Genomic DNA, 20,541 nt, shown 5'->3' on the forward strand with positions numbered 1-20,541 from the left:
GCCACTAATAACCATGACAATTTTGAAGAATAGCAAATTGGGAATCTTACCATGTCAGACACTAAGATTTATTTTATAACTTTAATAATTAAGACTGTACTATTGGTACAGTTAAAGACAAAGCAGTGATCAAAATTAAGACGAAAACAGACACTCTATCATTGTAAACAAGTGGGGAAAAGACAGCTGATTCAATTAATGATGCTGGGGCAACTGTTGGCCACATTTTAAAAATTAAATTAGGGCCGGGCGCAGTGGCTCACGCCTGTAATCCCAGCACTTTGGGAGGCAGAGGCGGGCGAATCACGAGGTCAGGAGATCCAGACCATCCTGGCTAACACGGTGAAACCCCTTCTCTACTAAAACTACAAAAAAATTAGCCAGGCATGGTGGCGGGCGCCTGTAATCCCAGCTACTCAGGGGGCTGAGGCAGGAGAATGGTGTGAACCCAGGAGGTGGAGCTTGCACTGAGCCGAGATCATGCCACTGCACTCCAGCCTGAGTGACAGAGCGAGACTCTGAGTCAAAAAACAAAACAAAAAAAAATTTTAATCCTTCTACAGACTGAATGGTATTCCCCCAAAATTGATATGTTGAAGCCCTAAATACCCCTAAATACCCCCCAGTGTGATGGTATTTAGCCATGGGGCCTTTGGGAGGTAATCAGATTTAGACGAAGTCATGAGGACAGCGCCCTCATGATGGGGTTAATGGCCTTATAAGAAAAGACATCAGAGAGCTTCGTCACTCTTTCTGCCCTGTGAGCACAGGGAAAAGGTAGCTGTCTGCAAACCAAGTAAGAGAGCCCTCACCAGACAACAAAGAAAAGGAAAAGAATTCCAATTAAAGTACTAAATATGAAAATTAAATAATTTAAAATAAAGGAAGAAAGTAAAATATAATCATAATATCTTAGGGGGAAAGAAGGATTTCTTGAACCAACAGGTCTGAAATAATGAAGAGAAATGTGGACAAATATGATTACTATAAAATTTAAAACCTATGTTCAACAACAGACACCACAGACAAAGTAAAAAACAGGCCACTGACTGGGAGAAAAATATTTGCATACATGTAACCAACCAAAAATTAACAACTCGTTCTAGAATACACAAAGAACTACAAATCTAAACTGCTTGCTGGACATTCATCCCGAACTGCTCAGCAGCACTTTATTCATCAACACGCCATACTGTTCAAAATTTTTAAAATACAGAATGCATTAGTTACGTAACCAGAATAAATAATAGTTATAAATTTAAAAACTCCAGATGTCTAACCACAAACATCATCATGCTCCCTACCAAACCGACAGCATCAGATACACCTATTTCTTTCTTTCTTTTTTTTTTTTTCTGGCGCTGGGGGTGCGGAGTTTCGCTCTTATTGCCCAGGCTGGAGTGTGATGGCGCAATCTTGGCTCACTGCAACCTCTGCCTCCTGGATTCAAGCGATTCTCCTGTCTCAGCCTCCCGAGAAGCAGGGACTACAGGCGCCCGCCACTATGCCTGGCTAATTTTTTGTATTTTCAGTAGAGACAGAGTTTCACCATGTTGGCCACGCTGGTCTCCAACTCCTGACCTCGTGATTCACCCACCTTGGCCTCCCAAAGTGCTGGGATTACAGGCGTGAGCCACCGCGCCCAGCCACACCTATTTCTTTCAATGGCACTGCCATTCTCGCAGTCACTAAAGCCTTGAGACCACAGGGAGGGAAGAAGAACCTCACGCTTCCCTCTTCCTCACTTCTATACAAATTGTCACTGAATTTACAATGTGGTCAACAGTATTTAAACAAATTTCATTAATTAATTACAATTCATAAATTGCCAGAGCATCAAATGGAACCATTTTAGGGGACATGAGCATAGGCTAGAAATCAGTATCTCTTGTTACTTACAGAGTAACACGTACAACTGAAGAAAATGCGCTAAAGGCAAAATCCCCTATAGAGGTAAACTCTACAGAAACAACAAAATATATTTACAGAGAGATAGATATAGAGCAACAGAGAGAACAACTGACTCCCACAGTAGACGGTTGCAAAGTGCAGTGCAAATGATCAAACTACGAACCAGGAGATCTGGATTCTAATCTAAACCCTGCTTTTAAAATAGCTGCGAATTAAAGAAAGTGACATACTATCCCCAGTGTTTAGCTTTCTCATCTTAAAAATAGGATGATTGCTACAAGTTGCTACAGCTCTAAAATTCTATAAGCCTTCTATTATAGCATTCACAAGAATGCCTGTGTCCCCCCAAAACTCATTTGTTGAGACACTAACCCCCAATGTGATGGTCTTAGGAGATGGGGCCATTGGGAAGCAGTTAGGATTAGAAGAAGTCATGAGGGAGAAGCCCTCATGAATGAAATCAGTATCCCTCTTTTTACTTTGTGGTAGAAAACATACAATGTTAAATTTACCATCTTAACCATGTGGAAGTTTACAGTTCAGTAGTGTTAGGTGTATTTCATTCCTTCTACGAGTCCTGACAGAGCCTGCTTCCCTTCTCTGCCAGGTGAGGACAGAGCAAAAAGATATTCTCGAGGGACCATGAAGCAGGCCCTCACCAGGAGGACTCTCCCGGTGCCTTCATCTTGAACCTCCCAGCCTGCAGAATGATGAGAAATAAATTTTGTCATTTAAACTTCCCAGCCTGCAGAATGATGAGAAATAAATTTTGTCATTTAAGCCACCCAGTTTAAGTATTTTGTTATAGCAGCCCAAGCTATGATGCATTTTTTGTTAAACAGATGGGGAAAGTGTAATTTGGACAGAACAAGTAATGTAAGTCTGTAGCTCAGTTTCCCTCTAACAATCTTAAAAAACCATTAAGGCAGCTATTAACTTTCCAAAATAAAGTAATGCCAAATATTTCAATTAAACAAATTTGCTTTTTCCTCTTCTCAACCTTTCAGCTCTTCCCTAAGTTATGAAGTGCAAAATACAATGTTATGAATTACTAATTAGCAGGCCAGCTCATCCCCAGTACTGTGTTGCCAAGTACCTATAAAAGTATGCCAGTCATACCTATAAAACTGGGAAGCAGGTTGCACACATCAAGTCTAGTTGAAATGTCTTTGCAAGATGTGAAATTCCTTTTTTTATTTTTTTTTGAGACAGAGTCTCGCTCTGTCACCCAGGCTGGAGTGCAAGGGCGCAATCTCAGCTCACTGCAACCTCCACCTCCCAGGTTCAAGCGATTCTCCTGCCTCCGCCTCCCAAGAAGTTAGGATGACAGGCGCCTGCCACCAACACCCAGCTAATTTTTGTATTTTTAGTAGAGATGGGGTTTCACCGTGTTGGCCAGGCTGGTCTCAAACTCTTGACCTCGTGATCCACCCACTTTGGCCTCCCAAAGTGGTGGGATTACAGATGTGAGCCACTGCACCCGGCCACGATGTGAAATTCTTATCACTTAGGCTGAATAGGGATCCAACCTCATCTGAACCATATATACCTCCTGCAACCTCCAACAAACCTCTTGCTCTAAATGCTTCCTAATCCATTGTTCCATGGTTTCTTTATAGAGTATTAGTTCTACAAGATGCTCTAAGAAAAAAGAATTCTGGCCGGGCGCGGTGGCTCAAGCCTGTAATCCCAGCACTTTGGGAGGCCGAGATGGGCGGATCACAAGGTCAGGAGATCGAGACCATCCTGGCTAACATGGTGAAACCCCGTCTCTACTAAAAATACAAAAAACTAGCCGGGCGAGGTGGCGGGCGCCTGTAGTCCCAGCTACTCGGGAGGCTGAGGCAGGAGAATGGCGTAAACCCGGGAGGCGGAGCTTGCAGTGAGCTGAGATCCAGCCACTGCACTCCAGCCTGGGAGACACAGCGAGACTCCGTCTCAAAAAAAAAAAAAAAAAAAGAAAAAAAGAAAAAAGAATTCTACAAATGTTTCAGAAACACTACAGGTTTTCCCTCATTCCTAATCAATTCACAATGAACATTCAAACATTAAAGGCTTAGAGAAGCCCCAGAGTTAAGAAATCTGATTTCTACTGTTTAATCTAGGAAGGTTCCTCAACCCATGTGACTGTTAACACCCTTTCTTCACAGAATGTTTATTAACACCCTATAAAACTGGTATTCCAAGGAACTCACTTTGGAAGGTACTTGAGTAAAATCATTTGCTCAAAATGTGTTATTAGACTAAATTCACACACAGCTAAACTGAAACTGTTTTGTTTGTTTGTTTGTTTTTGCTTCTGGCACTGTACCATTCAAAGAATCATTTATCCATTTCTAAATATTAATTTTCCAACATCCAACTATTTAAGGTTAAATGAACAGTAAGACTCTTCTCCTGACACACACAACTGAAACCTACCAATCAAAGAATATGGTCACATGTGACAGACACCATCCCCAGCTGTCTGGTCCAAGTATGTAAACTGCTACTATCCTGTCACAGTATAACTTATATCTTGTCTGGTTGTTCTAGTTTTAGCTTGGGAACTGCACGGTTTACATTAAAAACAAAAATAAAATTTTAAACAAAAGGTAATTAAAATACAAAGTGAGAATAATTTAAATTACCAGCAAAATAAGGGAAATAAAAACTGAAGATGGAAAAGCCTTAAGATATATCCTACGAAAGAAGAAAATCTACTAAAAACCAAAAAAAGCATAGAACTTATGGGACAATAGTCTTACACTCCGCATCCATATGGAAAGCATGTCATTGCTTGAAGGTTGACTTAGATTTGCAGAGAATGGGCAATACTTGTAAGAATAGAACACATTGTTAGCTATTTACACACTTCAGCTTTCCAGCATTTGCTTTCTTGATAGTAAGTGTTCTTTTGTACATGTAGCCATGTCAACAGCAAAGAAAATAAAGGGGCAGCCTACCCTAAATTACAAACATGAAAAGCACTCAATCCTAGGAGGTTAGATAACAAAATGGTGTTTTAGTAAGCTTTGAATCCTTTCTAGGGACTCGGTGACACAAATCGTTACAGCACTTGAAGACTTATTGTCAAATCTCAATGAAAATCACAAAAAAATTGATCTGTCCTCATTAAATAAACTCACTATTTCCAATTATAGCTATTACTAAATAGAGAAGAAAAAGCATTGAATCTTAGCTCTCACTGTGAAATTCTACGTTTGTATAATTTTAAGATCACATTTTTATTTATATTAATGCCCACTCCTCTTGCTGTCAGTTCACATTTACCATCTCCCTTCAAGCTCCCATTCAAAATGTATCACTTTCAGAAAGTCTTATGTTATTGACATAAGTTGAGACGTCTACTCAACAATCATGGTACTAAGTGTTTAAATGAAGTTGTACTTGGTGACATGCCGCTTTCAGAAGAAGTTTTTTATCTTTATATATGTGCATGAATTCTTCTCAATTACAATATCCTGAGAATTTCTTTTATCATTCAGGACTTATCAAAAGTTCTCTGTTCCTTTCATTAGAGGAACAAATAAATCAAGATTAATTTGAAGTCTTCTGTTTTACCTATAATATTCATTCAGAATGTAGATTCAACACCATAACACATTTTTTAACAGAAAAATAAAAGTGACTGTTGGCAAGAACATAGAGAAAGTGCACTGTTACTGGGACTGTAAAATGGTGCAACTGCTATAGAAAACAGTATGCAAGTGCCTCAAAAAATTCAAAATAGAGCTACCATATGATCCAGCAATCCTGCTTCTGGGTATTTATCCAAAGAGTTGAAAGCAGGATCTTGAAGAGGTATTTGCCTACTCATGTTCATTGCAGCACAATTCACAATAGCCAAGAGGTAGAGGCAACCCAAGTGTCTGTTGAATGGATAAACAAAATGTGTTTTCCATACTCACTATGGAACATTATTCAGCCTTCAAAAGGAAGGAAATCCTGTCACATGCTACAGTATGGATGAACCTTGAGGACATTATTACTAAGTGAAATGAGCCAGTCACTAAAAGACAAATACTCTATGATTCCATTTATATGAGGTATCTAAAGTAGTCAAATTCATAAAAACAGAAAGTACAAAATGAAGGCTGTCCAGGGGCTGGGAGGGACAGCAAACAAGGGAGATATTGTGTAATACAGAGTTCCTGATATGCAAGATGAACAAATTCTAGACTTAACACTATGGAACTGTACAATTAAAAATTGTTACAACAGGCTGGGCACATGCCTGTAATCCCAACACTTTGGAAGGCCGAGGCGGGTAGATCACTTGCGGTCAGGAGTTTGAGATTAGCCTGGCCAACATGGTGAAACCAAAATACAAAAAATTAGTTGGGTGTGGTGGCGCGCCTATAATCCCAGCTACTTGGGAAGCTGAGGCAGAAGAATCGCTTGAACTCAGGAGGCAGAGGTTGCTGCGTGACTTGAGACTGTATACTACCGCACTCCAGCCTGGGCGACACAGCAAGACTCCATCTTAAAAAAAAAAAAAAAAAAAAAAAAAGTTGTTACCATGGTAAATTCTATGTTGTGTCTTTTTATCACGATTTATTTAATATACCTTTTCATTTTTAGAAACAGGGTCTTGCTATGTTGCCCTGTCTTGTCTCAAACTCCTGGACTCAAGTGATTCTCCCTCATCAGCCTCCCAAAGGGCCAGGATTACAGGCATGAGCCATCACACTTGGCCTAGTTACAATTTTTTAAAATGTTTTTAATTAATTCATTTGTCTCAAATCTTCAAGTAAGACTGGTAGTACTATGTTTACCCAACATCCAAGAGGAACCTACTGAATAAAGTCGCCTAAAAGACCCACATAGGCCTGAATGTGGTCACTGAACAATGCCTCTACTACTCTCACATCCACTGCTCAATTCAACAAACATTTATGAAACAAGCAACTATACTGTGGTAACTGAAGAAGAATATAGAAATTAATTAGGCCATGATCCCTGTTCCTGCACAGATCAGAGAAACACACAGGACCTAGTCTAGTGCTAGCAACTGTAATGTGTCCGGTGGATTGATCAATTTCGCAGTTCTCCTCAATTACCAGCTAAATTGTAGGAGGAAGGTGACTTTTCCAGAAGTTTCTCTGGACAAAGTTTCCACAATGTTAAGCACAAAGAACAATACCTGCATGTGGGATGGAAATCAATATAAATTTTTTAAAAAACACTCAGCCAGGCCAGGCGCAGTGGCTCACACCTGTAATCCCAGCACTTTGGGAGGCTGAGGCGGGTGGATCACAAGGTCAGGAGATCGAGACCATCCTGGCTAACACGGTGAAACCCCGACTCTACTAAAAATACAAAAAATTAGCTGGGCGTGGTGGTGGGCACCTGCAGTCCCAGCTACTCGGGAGGCTGAGGCAGAAGAATGGCATGAACCTGGGAGGAGGAGGTTGCAGTGAGCCAAGATCGCGCCACTGCACTCCAGCCTGGGTGACAGAGCAAGACTCAGTCTCAAAATAAATAAATAAAAATTATAGGCCGGGCGCGGTGGCTCAAGCCTGTAATCCCAGCACTTTGGCAGGCCGAGGCGGGCGGATCACAAGGTCAGGAGATCGAGACCACAGTGAAACCCCGTCTCTACTAAAAATACAAAAAATTAGCCGGGCGCGGTGGCGGGCGCCTGTAGTCCCAGCTACTCAGGAGGCTGAGGCAGGAGAATGGCGTGAACCCGGGAGGCGGAGCTTGCAGTGAGCCGAGATCGCGCCACTGCACTCCAGCCTGGGCAACAGCGTGAGACTCCGTCTCAAAAAAAAAAAAAAAAAAAAAAATTATAAAAACCCACCAAAAGTTCTTTTGTAAAAAGAGAAAACCTTGAAGTAAAAATGATAGAAATGCCTTTCCATTAAAGCAGATATATAGAGTCCTTAAAGTACATGTTAGCTTGGCATACCAGGGACAGACTCTCCACAGCAATGAGCACAGGATATCCAATGAAATAGAAAATTTATGGGTGACATAACTATAAAAAATTTATTAGTACAGATTCCAGCACTGCATCCACCAGACCAGATGAATTCAGTTCTGAGCAATGGCTGTAATCACACAGAGCTGTTCCCTGAATGGCAATAACCCAAGCTACTTTCTGATGGGTCTTTCGGTTTATTGCAATGTCAATCTTGTCATAGATCCTACTACTTTTTCTCTGGGTACAACCACAAGAGACACTTCGTTTATAAGAACAAGTCCACTTCCCTTAATAATGGCTGGTTATGTTACCACAGAAACAGCTTTACCTCCAAGGGAATCTGATAAAATGGGCATGATGGGAAAAGCTGCTTTTCTCCACAAGTGTCTCATCTGAGGCCTTCATCATTTCTGGATTATTACAAAGCTTCCTGCCTAATATCCCTTCCTCCAGTCTTGCATGCCCTGAACCCATCCTGTTTCTACTCAGAGTTATTTTTTCTCAGTTCCAAAACTTATAGTACTCCCCTGCTTAAAACCTTTAATGGCTCACAGAGCCTTCAGAATCTCTGGCATGGCACAGGAGGCTCTTCACGATTTTGTGGGTCTGCTTGGTACACTCTTAGAAAATGGGTTTTTTTGTTTGTTTTTTGTTTTTTTCTTTTTTTGGAACAGAGTCTCGCTCTGTCACCAGGCTGGAGTGTAGTGGTGCAACCTTGGCTCACTGCAACCTCCACCTCCCAGGTTCAAGCGATTCCCCTGCCTCAGCCTCCTGAGTAGCTGGAACTACAGGTGCGCACCACCATGCCTGGCTAATTTTTTGTATTTTAGTAGAGATGGGGTTTTGCTATGTTGGCTGGGATAGTCTCAATCTCCTGACCTCATGATACGCCTGCCTTGGCCTCCCAAAGTGCTGGGATTACAGGCATGAGTCACCATGCCCGGCCCGAAAATGTTTATTTTAAATAATTTCAAACTTACAGAAATATTGCAAGAATAGAAAGAACCCCTGATTCTTTTCATCCAAATTTACTGTTTACTAACCTCAATGAGAGCAGGAACTGTATATTTTATTCTTAGTGTCTGGCACATAGTCAGTATTCAATAAATTCATGGAAGAAATTAATCTGTGCGTGAACCGAGGAGGAACTAATGAAGGGCCCAACTTCCGGTTAAACAGAGTGGATGGAATACAAATGTTACCTGTACTTCCTCCTGAATACTCAATTGTTAAAGATATGTATTTGGAAGCATAAATCTATAAGGACAAAGAGAAGATATGACAGTGGCCAAAACTGACTTGGCAGCCCTAGTAATGTGAACCTTACAAAAACAGCCCAAAATAAAGGCTCAGGCAAAGAAGGCATAGGTAGGGCTGAAAAATCTCAGAGCAGTTAGACACTCCCCCTCATCTCCTGCCCAACACAATGAATCACATAACCAACCCTCCTTCCAACACCAGCAGAAAATCTCTATAGAATTTCATTCACCTGATAATCAGCAAGCAACTCCCAGATGCCAGGCTCAGTTCTAGATGCCCAGAAATCTCCAAGGGAACAAAGCTTAGTGCTGCCCTCACGGAACTTACATTCTTCTGGGGAACCACAAGCAAGAGGATCTGTGTTAGCTCAGACGCTACGACTGCTATGGTGCAAGAGGAAGCAGGCCGGGGGGTAGGAACCGGGGGGCAGTTTTTGCTACAGAGCAGAGACCTGAAAGGAAGGAGAAGTGAGCGATGCACAGGCCAAGGGAAAGAGCCCTCCAGACAGAGAGCAGCAGGTGCACAGACCTCAGGGTGGACGCATAATTAAAGAGGGTACAGCAAAGTAGCTGTGGTGGGATGTGGGGGTGAGGGGGTGGGTAGGCAAGAGTAAAAGGGCAGCAGAGAATTCACACATGTAGTGAGGGCTCGGCCACAGGAGGAACAATCTGAGCAACGATTCCTCTGCTCAGCTGCACACTGGACTCACCTGGAGAGCTTTAAAACACTCAGAGTCCCACCAGAGTTTCTGACTTGAAGTTTGATTGGCATGAGGTGTGGCTGGTTGTTAGCAGTTTCACAATTTCCCCAGGTGGTTCTCATCTGTAGACAGGTTAGGGCCACGGAATTAGAGGAACTCTGGATGCAGGGACAAGCACACCTGGTGGAAGAGGTGGAGGGGGCTCCACTGGAAACAGGAAGATAAAGTAGAGGGTGACCAAACTCAAGTGCAAGACTCCAGCCTCTCCAAGACTCCTTTCCCATCTAACTCTGGGATACCACAGACAGAAAATGCTGGCTTCCAGACTCATATGCCTCTGCTGCAGATTGGTGTGGGCAAAAACCAAACAATGAATGCTCTCAGCATGAGGAAGAGAAAAGCCAAACAGGGTGTTCCTAGTGTTTTAATTCCTTGAAAACTGAGAGGTAAACCCCAACCAATGAATAGGAAAAGTGAAAAACCATCATGAGAGATTGAGAGAAAAAGATAAGGAAAATAGAAACATCTGCAATAGGTAGATGCATCTGGGGACCACATACAGTCATCCCACCGTATGGGAGGTAGGGGGCTGGGGAGGGACAGATTGGTTCCAGAACCCCTGAGGATACCAAAATTTGTGGATGCTCAAGTCCCTGATATAAAATGGTGAAGTATTTGGATATAACCTACAACACCCTCCTGTACACTTCAAATCACCTCTAGATTACTTATAATACCTAATACAATATAAATGATATGTAAATAGTTTTACTATATTTTTCATATTATTTTTATCTTTTGAGTTTTTAAAAATATTTTTAATCTGCTGTTGGTTGAATCGGTGGGTGCAGAACCCTCAGATACAGAGGGTCAACTTTAATTAAACAAGCAATTTAACCGAGTGGTATAATCCCTCAGACTCCCTTTGAAACAGTCATTTGAAACAAAAATTATAGCTATGCCATGTCTGTAATGGATGGAAAGTATTACAGCAATAGATTTGTACTAGGTAGAAAATACACAAACAATTCTGCTTTAAAGGTTTTTCATTTTCAAGAATGGCATTAAAAATCTTTCAAACTGTAAGTGTAAACACACTCAAGTATATATACAATTAGATCTTCATCTGAGACCACATGCTGTCTCTAAAAACATCCAACATATTCATAAGAATATCACACAATGTCTATTATTGCCTATAGCAGCTGTCCTAGTTGCTATACAAACTGATATTAAGAACCAAACATCACTAAGCTAAATTTATTTTTTATATTTTAAAAGTAAATTTTAAATATCTAAATGTCTAAAGAGCATCAGTGTTTTAAAGATGCAAGGAAGCCTAAAAATAAAGTAACAATACTTTTTGAGTAACAGTGTTAGTATCTTCTAATAAAGATCTAAATATTTAGACACCTAAATAAAGACACTAAAAATGTAAGACAAAGAAGTTACCCCTGTGTCACTCACAAAGACGACGGCAGGAGTTTGAGAACCCAAGGATGCACAGGATAAAGGATAAAATAAGGTATGGCTCTTGAAGGTGTTTGCTTGCTTGCTTGCTTTTAAGACAGTCTCACTCTGTCACCCAGGCTGCAGTGCACTGGTGTAATCTCGCTTCACTGCAACCTCCGCCTCCTGGGTTCAAGTGATTCTCCTGCCCAGCCTCCCAAGTAGCTGGGATTACAGGTGGCCGCCACCACGTCCAGCTAATTTTTGTATTTTTAGTAGAGACGGGGATTCATCATGTTGGCCAGGCTGGTCTCGAACTCCTGACCCCCTGAAGGGATCCGCCCACCTTGGCCTCCCAAAGTGCTGGGATTACATGAGCCACCATGCCCGGCCGACTTCTGAAGGTTTTTAAATGTGACAATTCAATTTAACTCATTTCAACAAACAGTTTTGTTTTGTTTTGTTTTTTTTTTTGAGACAGAGTTTTGCTCTTGTTGCCCAGGCGAGAGTGAAATGGCGTGATCTTAGCTCACTGCAACCTCCGCTTCCCAGGTTCAAGTGACTCACCTGCCTCAGCCTCCCAAGTAGCTGGGACTACAGGTGCCCGCCACTGCACCCATTTCTTTTTTTGTTTGTTTTTGTAATTTTAGTAGAGATAGGGTTTCACCATCTTGGCCAGGCTGGTCTTGAATTCCTGGGATCCACCTGCCTTGGCCTCTCAAAGTGCTGGGATTACAGGCATGAGCCACCGTGCCCAGCCTAATAAACAGTTCTTAATGTCATGCTATGTGCTGAGTATCCTGCTAAGTGCTGGGATGACCTCAAAGACGAAAGGCACTCCCCCTGCAACTGGGGAGTTGAAGAATCCTAAGAGACCGACATCTCAACAAGCTATTAAAATCCTTGTAAGAACATGAGTCCACGGTAGAGAGATAGTACACAGAAAGGAAGGGTTGAGTGGCTGAAATGGGCACCAGGAAAAGTCTCAGGGAAAAAAATGAGGATTGACGAGATTCTTAAAGGAAAAAGGAAAAGCTGATTGGAGGAAAGCAGATAAAATGACTGGTCAAAAGGGAAAGAGCCATGAAAGAGGCTCAGGAAAGTCTAAGTAGTTTGCTATCATTAAAGTAGGATCAGAGGACATCAAGCTAAAAAGCTTCACACAGCAAAGGAAACAACAGAGTGAAGAGACAACCTAAAGAATGAGAGAAAATATTTGTAAACTGTACATCTGACAAGGGACTAGTAGCCACAATATATAAGGAACCCAACACCAAAAATAAATAAATTATCCAATTATGACCCAGGCAAATTATCTGAATTATCATTTCTCAAAAGAAGACACACTAATGGCCAACAGGTACATGAAAAAAAAAATAGTCAACATCTCTAATCATCAGGGAAATGCAAATCAAAACCACAATGAGATATTGTCTCGCCTCAGTTAAAATGACTTTTATCAAAAAATAAATAACAGATGCTGGGAAGAATGTGGAGAAAGGGAATCTCTGGTGTACTGTTGAGGACTTCGGGCCTGTCAATGCAGATTAACTGCAGCCACTAGGGAAAATAGTATGGAGGTTCCTCAAAAAAAAACTAAAAATAGACCTACCATATGATCCAGCAATCCCAGTGCTGGGATTATATCCAAAGGAAAGGAAAGACTTTGGGTTCCAAAATGGTGGCATAAAAGCAAGCTGGCTTCACTGCCCCCAACAAGACAAAAAAAAAAAAAAAAGAAATCAGAGCTATCTGCACTCCCATGTTTCCTGTGGCACTATTCACAATAGCCAAAATATGAAATCAGTTTAAGTGTCCACCAACAGAGGAATGAATAAAGAAAATGTGGCACAGATACAGAGTGGAATATTATTCAGCCATCAAAAGAATGAAATCCTGTCATTTGCAGCAACATGGATAGGACTGGGTGTCATGACGCTAAGTAAAATAAGCCAGGTACAGAAAGACGAATATCACATGTTCTCAAACTCATGTGTGGGAGCTAAATGTTGATCTCATGAAGGGAGATAATAGAATGATGATTATCAGCAGCTGGGAAGGATGGCAGGGAGAGGAAGATAAAGAGAGGTCAGTTAACAGATACAAATATACAGTTATATAGAAAGAATAAGTCTAATATTCTTGTTTTGTTATTGTTGTTGTTGTTTTCTTTTTTTTTTTGAGATGGAGTCTCGCTCTGCCGCCCAGGCTGGAGTGCAGTGGCTAGATCTCAGCTCACTGCAAGCTCCGCCTCCCGGGTTCACGCCATTCTCCTGCCTCAGCCTCCCGAGTAGCTGAGACTACAGGCTCCCGCCACCTCACCCGGCTAGTTTTTTGTATTTTTTAGTAGAGACGGGGTTTCACCATGTTAGCCAGGATGGTCTCGATCTCCTGACCTTGTGATCCGCCTGTCTCGGCCTCCCAAAGTGCTGGGATTACAGGCTTGAGCCACCGCACCCGGCTGTTGTTTTTTTTAAGACAGAGTCTTGCTCTGTTGCCCAGGCAGGAGTGCAATGGGGCAATCTCGGCTGACTGCAAGCTCCACCTTCTGGGTTCATGCCATTCTCCTGCCTCAGCCTCCCAAGTAGCTGGGACGACAGGCGCCCACCACCATGCCCGGCTAATTTTTTGTATTTTTTTTTTGGTAGAGATGGGGTTTCACCATGTTAGCCAGGATGGTCTCGATCTCCTGACCTCATGATCTGCCTGCCTCGGCCTCCCAAAGTGCTGGGATTACAAGTGCGAGCCACCACATCCGGCCAAGTAAGTCTAATGTTCAACAGCACAGTAGGGGGTCTATAGTTGTCATTAATTTATGCTATATTTCAAAATATCTAGAAGATTTGGGATGTTCTCTACACAAAGAAGTTGTTAATGTTTGAGGTGATGGATATCCTAATTACCCTGATTTGATCATTATTCATTGTATGCATCAAAATATCAAGTATATGCAACAAATATGTATAATTATTATGTATAATTTTTTAAGTGGATTAGTGGTTGCCTGAGGCTGGGTCTGGGAAGGGGAAGTGACTGCAAATGGACACGAGGTTTCTTTTCTGGGTGATGGAAACATTCTAAAATAAGACTGGGGAGATGTTACATGATTTTCTGAATTTACGAAGAAATCATTGAATTATACTCTTAAAATGAATAAATTTAATGATATGTAAATTATATCTCAATAAAGCTGTTTTTAAAAATAAGCCAAAAGATAATTGGTACAGCTATTATGGGAAACAGATGGAGGTTCCTCAAAATATTAAAACTGGGACTACCATATGATCCAGCGATCCCACTTCTGGGTATATATGAAATCAGTATCCCAAAAAGATGCCTGCACTCCCATGTTCACTGCAGCACTATTCACAACAGCCAAGATATGGAATCAGCCTAAGTGTCTATCAAGGAATGAATGGATAAAGAAAATGTGATATATATACACAATGGAATATTATTTGGCCATAAAAAAGGAGGAAAGCCTGCCATTTGCAACAATGTGGATGAACCTGGAGGACATTATACTAAGTGAAATAAGCCAGGCACAGCAAGACAAATATTGTATGATCTCACTCATATGTGGACTAAGGGTCAAACCCATAGAAGCAGAGAGTAGAACAGTGATTGCCAGAGGCTGGAGTGTGAGGGAAATGGGGAGATGCTGATCAAAGGGTACAAACTTTCAGTTACGAGTAAGTTCTGGAGATCTAATAAACAGCATAGTGACTACAGTTAATATTATTCTATTAAAATTTTCTAAGAGTTGATCTTACTATTCTCACCACACACATACAGGGCAACCACATGTAGTGAAGGGTGTGTTAATTTGATTGGTGATCATTACACTATGTATACAAATATCAAATCATTACATTGTACACCTTAAAAAGACACAAGTTTTATTTGTCAATTATACCTCAATAAGCTGAGAGGAAAAAAAGAAAGACATCAAGGAAAAAACCCTCAAGGGTGAATTTCTGAGAGGTGGAAGGAAACTAAAGCCAAAGCAAGATCTTGAAGAGCCTGTGTGGCGTTCCTACCCACAGCACCAAAGCCTTTATAAAGGCCTGCATGTGGGAGGGAGGTAAATAATTTTTAGTCTCCTAGGCTCCACTTGCTTCAAAACATTCTTCGAAGTATTTCTAAAGTAATTTCTGGCTGGGCTCAGTGACTCACACCTGTAATCTCAGTGCTTTGGGAGGCCAAGGTGGAAGAACAGCTTGAGGCCAGCAGTTCAAGGCCAGTCTGGGCAACATAACGAGACTCCGTCTCTAGAGAAAATAATAATAATCTCTCAAGCTACACTTCCTTCAAAACGTTCCTCACAGTATTTCTTTTTTTTTTTTTTTTTTTTTTTTTTTGAGACGGAGTCTCGCTCTGTCGCCCAGGCTGGAGTGCAGTGGCCGGATCTCAGCTCACTGCAAGCTCCGCCTCCCGGGTTTACGCCATTCTCCTGCCTCAGCCTCCTGAGTAGCTGGGACTACAGGTGCCTGCCACCTCGCCCGGCTAGTTTTTTGTACTTTTTAGTAGAGACGGGGTTTCACCGTGTTAGCCAGGATGGTCTCGATCTCCTGACCTCGTGATCTGCCCGTCTCGGCCTCCCAAAGTGCTGGGATTACAGGCTTGAGCCACCGCGCCCGGCCTCCTCACAGTTTTTCTAAAGTAATTTATTAACAATTAATAGTTTGACCATGTCAATTTAGTACTTCTAGATATTATTCCCAACCAAAAAGTCTAAACCAGCCTTCAAAACTTCCTTCATTTCCCACACTGGGGCCTGTCATTGGGTGGGGGATGGGAGAGGGACAGCATTAGGAGAAATACCTAATGTAAATGACGAGTTAATGGGTGGGCACATGTATACCTATGTAACAAACCTGCACGTTGTGCACATGTACCCTAGGACTTAAAGTATAATAACAAAAAAAAGATGCAATTTGTTTGCCACCCAAAAAAAAAAAAATCCTTTTTTCATTTCAGTCCCCTTTCCCTCCTCTAACAAATCTCATTATACCTTAGCCCACACTCTTCCATTCTCATTAAACCCGTCTCCTTGAAGGCAGGAGACATTCTGCCCAATTGGTTCCACATAGACGTGAAGCAAATGTCCTTCCCAATCTACCTAATTACACACAAATTCTCAAACTGCAGCTTTACATCTATCTCCGTCAGTGTATTTTCTCTCTAAAACCCCCAAAATTATCTAACTTCTATGCACAGTTTCTAGTTCATTCTCTTTCTGAATGCACCTTTCTTATACTGAATGTAACAGGGGACCTTTGTCAGGAATTACGCTACTGATGTCATCTTTGCTGCTTCTCTGGTTTGGCGTAAGCATAACATTGTTCTTTAGGGTTCCAGCAGAATCAAGATTTAAGATATAAATAAAACAAAATGGCCTAAGGCATTAATTATTTGCACCATACATCCTCTCCTACTTCCTTTCAGACCCTGGTCAATGGATTTGATCTCTTTTTCTTTAATCTTCAATTTCACCTCCTGTGGCTTCCTCTCCTCCATCCACCAGGAAGCTCAAGTCTCCTAAGTCTTAATAGGTTTTCAGTATTTCACACGCCCATGTGCACCCTTTCCTTGAACTTGTCTCCCCCTCAAAGCCCCTCTGCCCCTTCTCTAACAAACTTCTTAAAACTACTAGCTGTGCCTACTCTCCCCCATTTTCTGCTCGTTTATTCTCCAGACCTCTATACTCTGCCTTCTGTGCCCATTACTCCACTGGAACTGCCCTCACCAAAGAGTGTCCTGGGCTAAAACAGCTGATGAATTTTAACATCTTCATCCTCCTTTTCTTTGTGTTGATCACTTCCTCCTTGAAATCTTTGCCTTTTTCCTTTCCACCATACTCTTCACCAAGTCTCTCCCTCTGCCTCCCTCTCCTGCCCCTGCTCCTCTGCTCATTACGTAAATATTGACACTCCTCAAAACTTAGCTCTGTACAAATTTCCCTGAAATGAACCCTCACTTCCTCTTTCATTCTCATATGCATTCTATGTAAGTACCTCTGTCAGCCGTTGGTCACTTACACATACTCACCACTCCACTAGCCTGAAATCTCCTCAAAGGCAGTGGGATGGTTAATGTTAAGTATCAACTTGATTGGATCGAAGGATGCAAAGTAGTATTCCTGGGTTTGCCTGTGACAGTGTTGCTAGAGGAGATTAACATTTGATTCAGTGGACTGGGAAAGGCAGACCCACCCTTAATCTGGGTGGGCACCATCCCCTCGGCTGCCAGAGCAGCTAGAAAAAGCAGGCAGAAGAAGGTGGAAAGAGCAGACTAGCTGAGTCTTCCGGCCTTCATCTTTCTTCCATGCTGGATACGTCCTGCCCCCGGACATCTGACTCCAAGTTCTTTGTCTTTGGACTCTTGAACTTACACCAGTGGTTTGCCAGGGGCTCTCAGGCCTTTGGCCACAGACTGAAGGCTGCACTTTGCACTTCTTTACCTTTGAAGCTTTGGGACTCAGACTGATCCACCACTGGCTTCCTTGCTCCCCAACTTGCAGAGAGCCTATCATAGGACTTACCTTGTGATCATGTGAATCAGTTCTCCTTAATAAACTCCCTTTCACATACGCATATATCCTATCAGTTCTGTCCCTCTAGAGAACCCTAATACAGGCGGGAACCATGCTGTCTTCCTCTTTGTACCCTCAGCAATATCCCCAGGCTCCTAGCACAGTGCCCAAGCCAATGTTCTTCAATAAACAGTTTTAGAATGAACAATAAATCAGTAACCAAAAGTTCACATAAACTGTTTGTATTTTTAAGATATACACAGGCCGGGTGCAGTGGCTCACACCTGTGATCCTAACATTTTGGGAGGCTGAGGCAGGAGGACTGCCTGAGCCCGAGTTTAAGACCAGCCTGGGCAACACAGCAAAACCCCATCTTTACCAAAATGAAATAAAATAAAATGAAAATTAGCTGGGCATGGTTGTGTGCACTTGACCTAGCTACTTACAAGGCTGAGGTGCAAGGATCACCTGGGCCTAGAAGACTGAGGCTGCAGTGAGCTGTGATGGTGCCCTGCATTTCAGCCTGGGCAACAGAGGGAGACCTTGGCTTAAAAAAAAGTTTAAAACTGTGTGTGTGTCTCTGTGTGTGTGTATAAAATCTTTATTATATAATATATAACATTATATAATATATAATATATAACATTATATAATATATAATATATAACATAATATGATGTTATATATTCTATAAGATAATATAACATTATATAATATATAATATTCACTTCCATTTTCATCATTCACTTCCATTTTCATCAAACCTGTCTCCTTGAAGGATATATATGTTAATATATTTATATTTATATATATTAATTTATATTTCTAGTTCTAGATATATAATATATAATTATATTAATATATAACATTATATATTATATATAATATATGATATATAATTATAGATAATATATATTAATTATATAATATATAATGTTATATATTAATATAACATTGTATATTAATATATAATTATATATTAATATGTTATATAATATATTAATGTAATTATATATGTATATATGTATATAAAATATAATACATACATATGTATATATGTATATATAATTATATATGTATATATAATATAAAAACCATATAATTACGATATATAATATAATATATATTAATATGTTAATTATATATAACATATATATAATTATATATAACATTAATATATAATTATATTATATATATATCTAGAACTAGAAATACTGTTTGACCCAGTGATCCCATTACTGGGTATATACCCAAAGGATTATAAATCATGCTACTATAAAGACACATGTACATGTATGTTTATTACAGCACTATTCACAATAGCAAAGACTTGGAACCAACCCAAATGTCCATCAATGATAGACTGGATTAAGAAAATAAATGTATTTATATAATTGTATTATATATCATATAACATAGTATATATTATATGTATTATATATAATATATATTATATAATATATTATATAAAATATATAAAAATTAATATATAGTATATAATAAAATTATATTATATAATATCTATCATAATATAACATATACAAAAATTATATAATTAAATATTAATATTTTAATATATGTAATATTAAACATATATATGTAATATTAAAGATATTAAAGATATATATGCAATATTAAAGATATTTTTGCTTTTTTCCTATAAATGAATTTTATTTTATATATTTTACCAAGTAATAAAAATTATAATGTTCAGTTGTTCACAGTAATTCTAGTTACCTGTACATCACACAGTTCATCAGGTCTCAGAAGCTATAAAGAATTATGAGGTTCTCCTTTAGCCCAAAGAACCAAGGCAACCTTACATGCTACATCCGGCTGGGCACAGGGGCTCACTCCTATAATTCCAGCACTTTGGGAGGCAAGAGGTGGGTGGAACACTTGAGGCCAGGAATTCAAGACCAGTCTGGCCAACATGGTGAAACCCTGTCTCTACTGAAAAAGAAATATAGAAATTAGCTGGGCATGGTGGTGCACGCCTGTAATCCCAGCTACTTGGGAGACTGAGGCAAGAGAATCACTTGAACCCGGGAGGCAGAGGTTGCAGTAATCCAACACCACTACACTCCAGCCTGGGTGACAGAGCAAAACAAAAAGAAAGAAAAAGTTACATCTACTTCATGCCGTATGACAAGCACTGCCCCAGCCTCCATATAAGAATAAGGAAAATATTATTTGGCTGCTCCCACGTAGGAGGAAAAATGTACCTACCTAATCAGGATCACCCGAAAAGAAGCCAAGCAAACAAATCAGGTAGAAGATGGAGGTAAAGGCTACTTTCCAAGTTACAGAACCACGTCTATTAACACAATATCATACATACAATGAATATAAAATCATGATAAGAAGACATTGTTTAGGAAAGACCATATTAGCACAGAGGAAAATTTGATAAATAGACTCAAAGTAAAAATGTATCTTTACTGAGAAGGATGCTTCTATTTCTCAGAGAAATCACTCTCAACTCCATCTGGAAAGCTGGATAAGACCAAGGCCAAACATTAATTTCCAAAATACTTACCACACACAATGCACCATCCACACCCAAGTAAGCAGAGCTCTAGAGCTCAAAATTCCATTTGATTTCAATAGCAAGATGTATAGATTATTCAGGGTTTATGTATATTTTGGAACAAAATTCTGTCTGGTCTAGCTTTAGAAATAAATCTGCGCCAAGGTGGATATATAGATAACAGCAGCTCACAAACGGGTGGAAATGATATTATCTTCAACAGCAAG

At 40.4% G+C, this 20,541-nt stretch overlaps 1 protein-coding gene across 3 annotated transcripts in view; it reads right to left on the reverse strand.

The window, feature by feature from the left end:
• AVEN (apoptosis and caspase activation inhibitor) overlaps positions 1–20,541 on the reverse strand; it is a 186,480-nt gene that overhangs the window by 73,986 nt on the left and 91,953 nt on the right. The window contains exon 3 of one of the 3 annotated variants that reach the window (XM_073995428.1): positions 6,066–6,396. The exons of the other annotated variants lie outside the window; for them this stretch is intronic. Coding sequence (XP_073851529.1) covers positions 6,197–6,396 — 200 coding nt within the window. The 3' untranslated portion in view covers positions 6,066–6,196. Of the gene's footprint in view, positions 1–6,065; positions 6,397–20,541 lie in introns of those variants that run through there. 3 annotated transcript variants of the gene reach the window in all.

Source organism: Macaca fascicularis, chromosome 7, assembly GCF_037993035.2.
Source record: "Macaca fascicularis isolate 582-1 chromosome 7, T2T-MFA8v1.1".
In the NCBI taxonomy this organism is placed as follows: domain Eukaryota; kingdom Metazoa; phylum Chordata; class Mammalia; order Primates; family Cercopithecidae; genus Macaca; species Macaca fascicularis.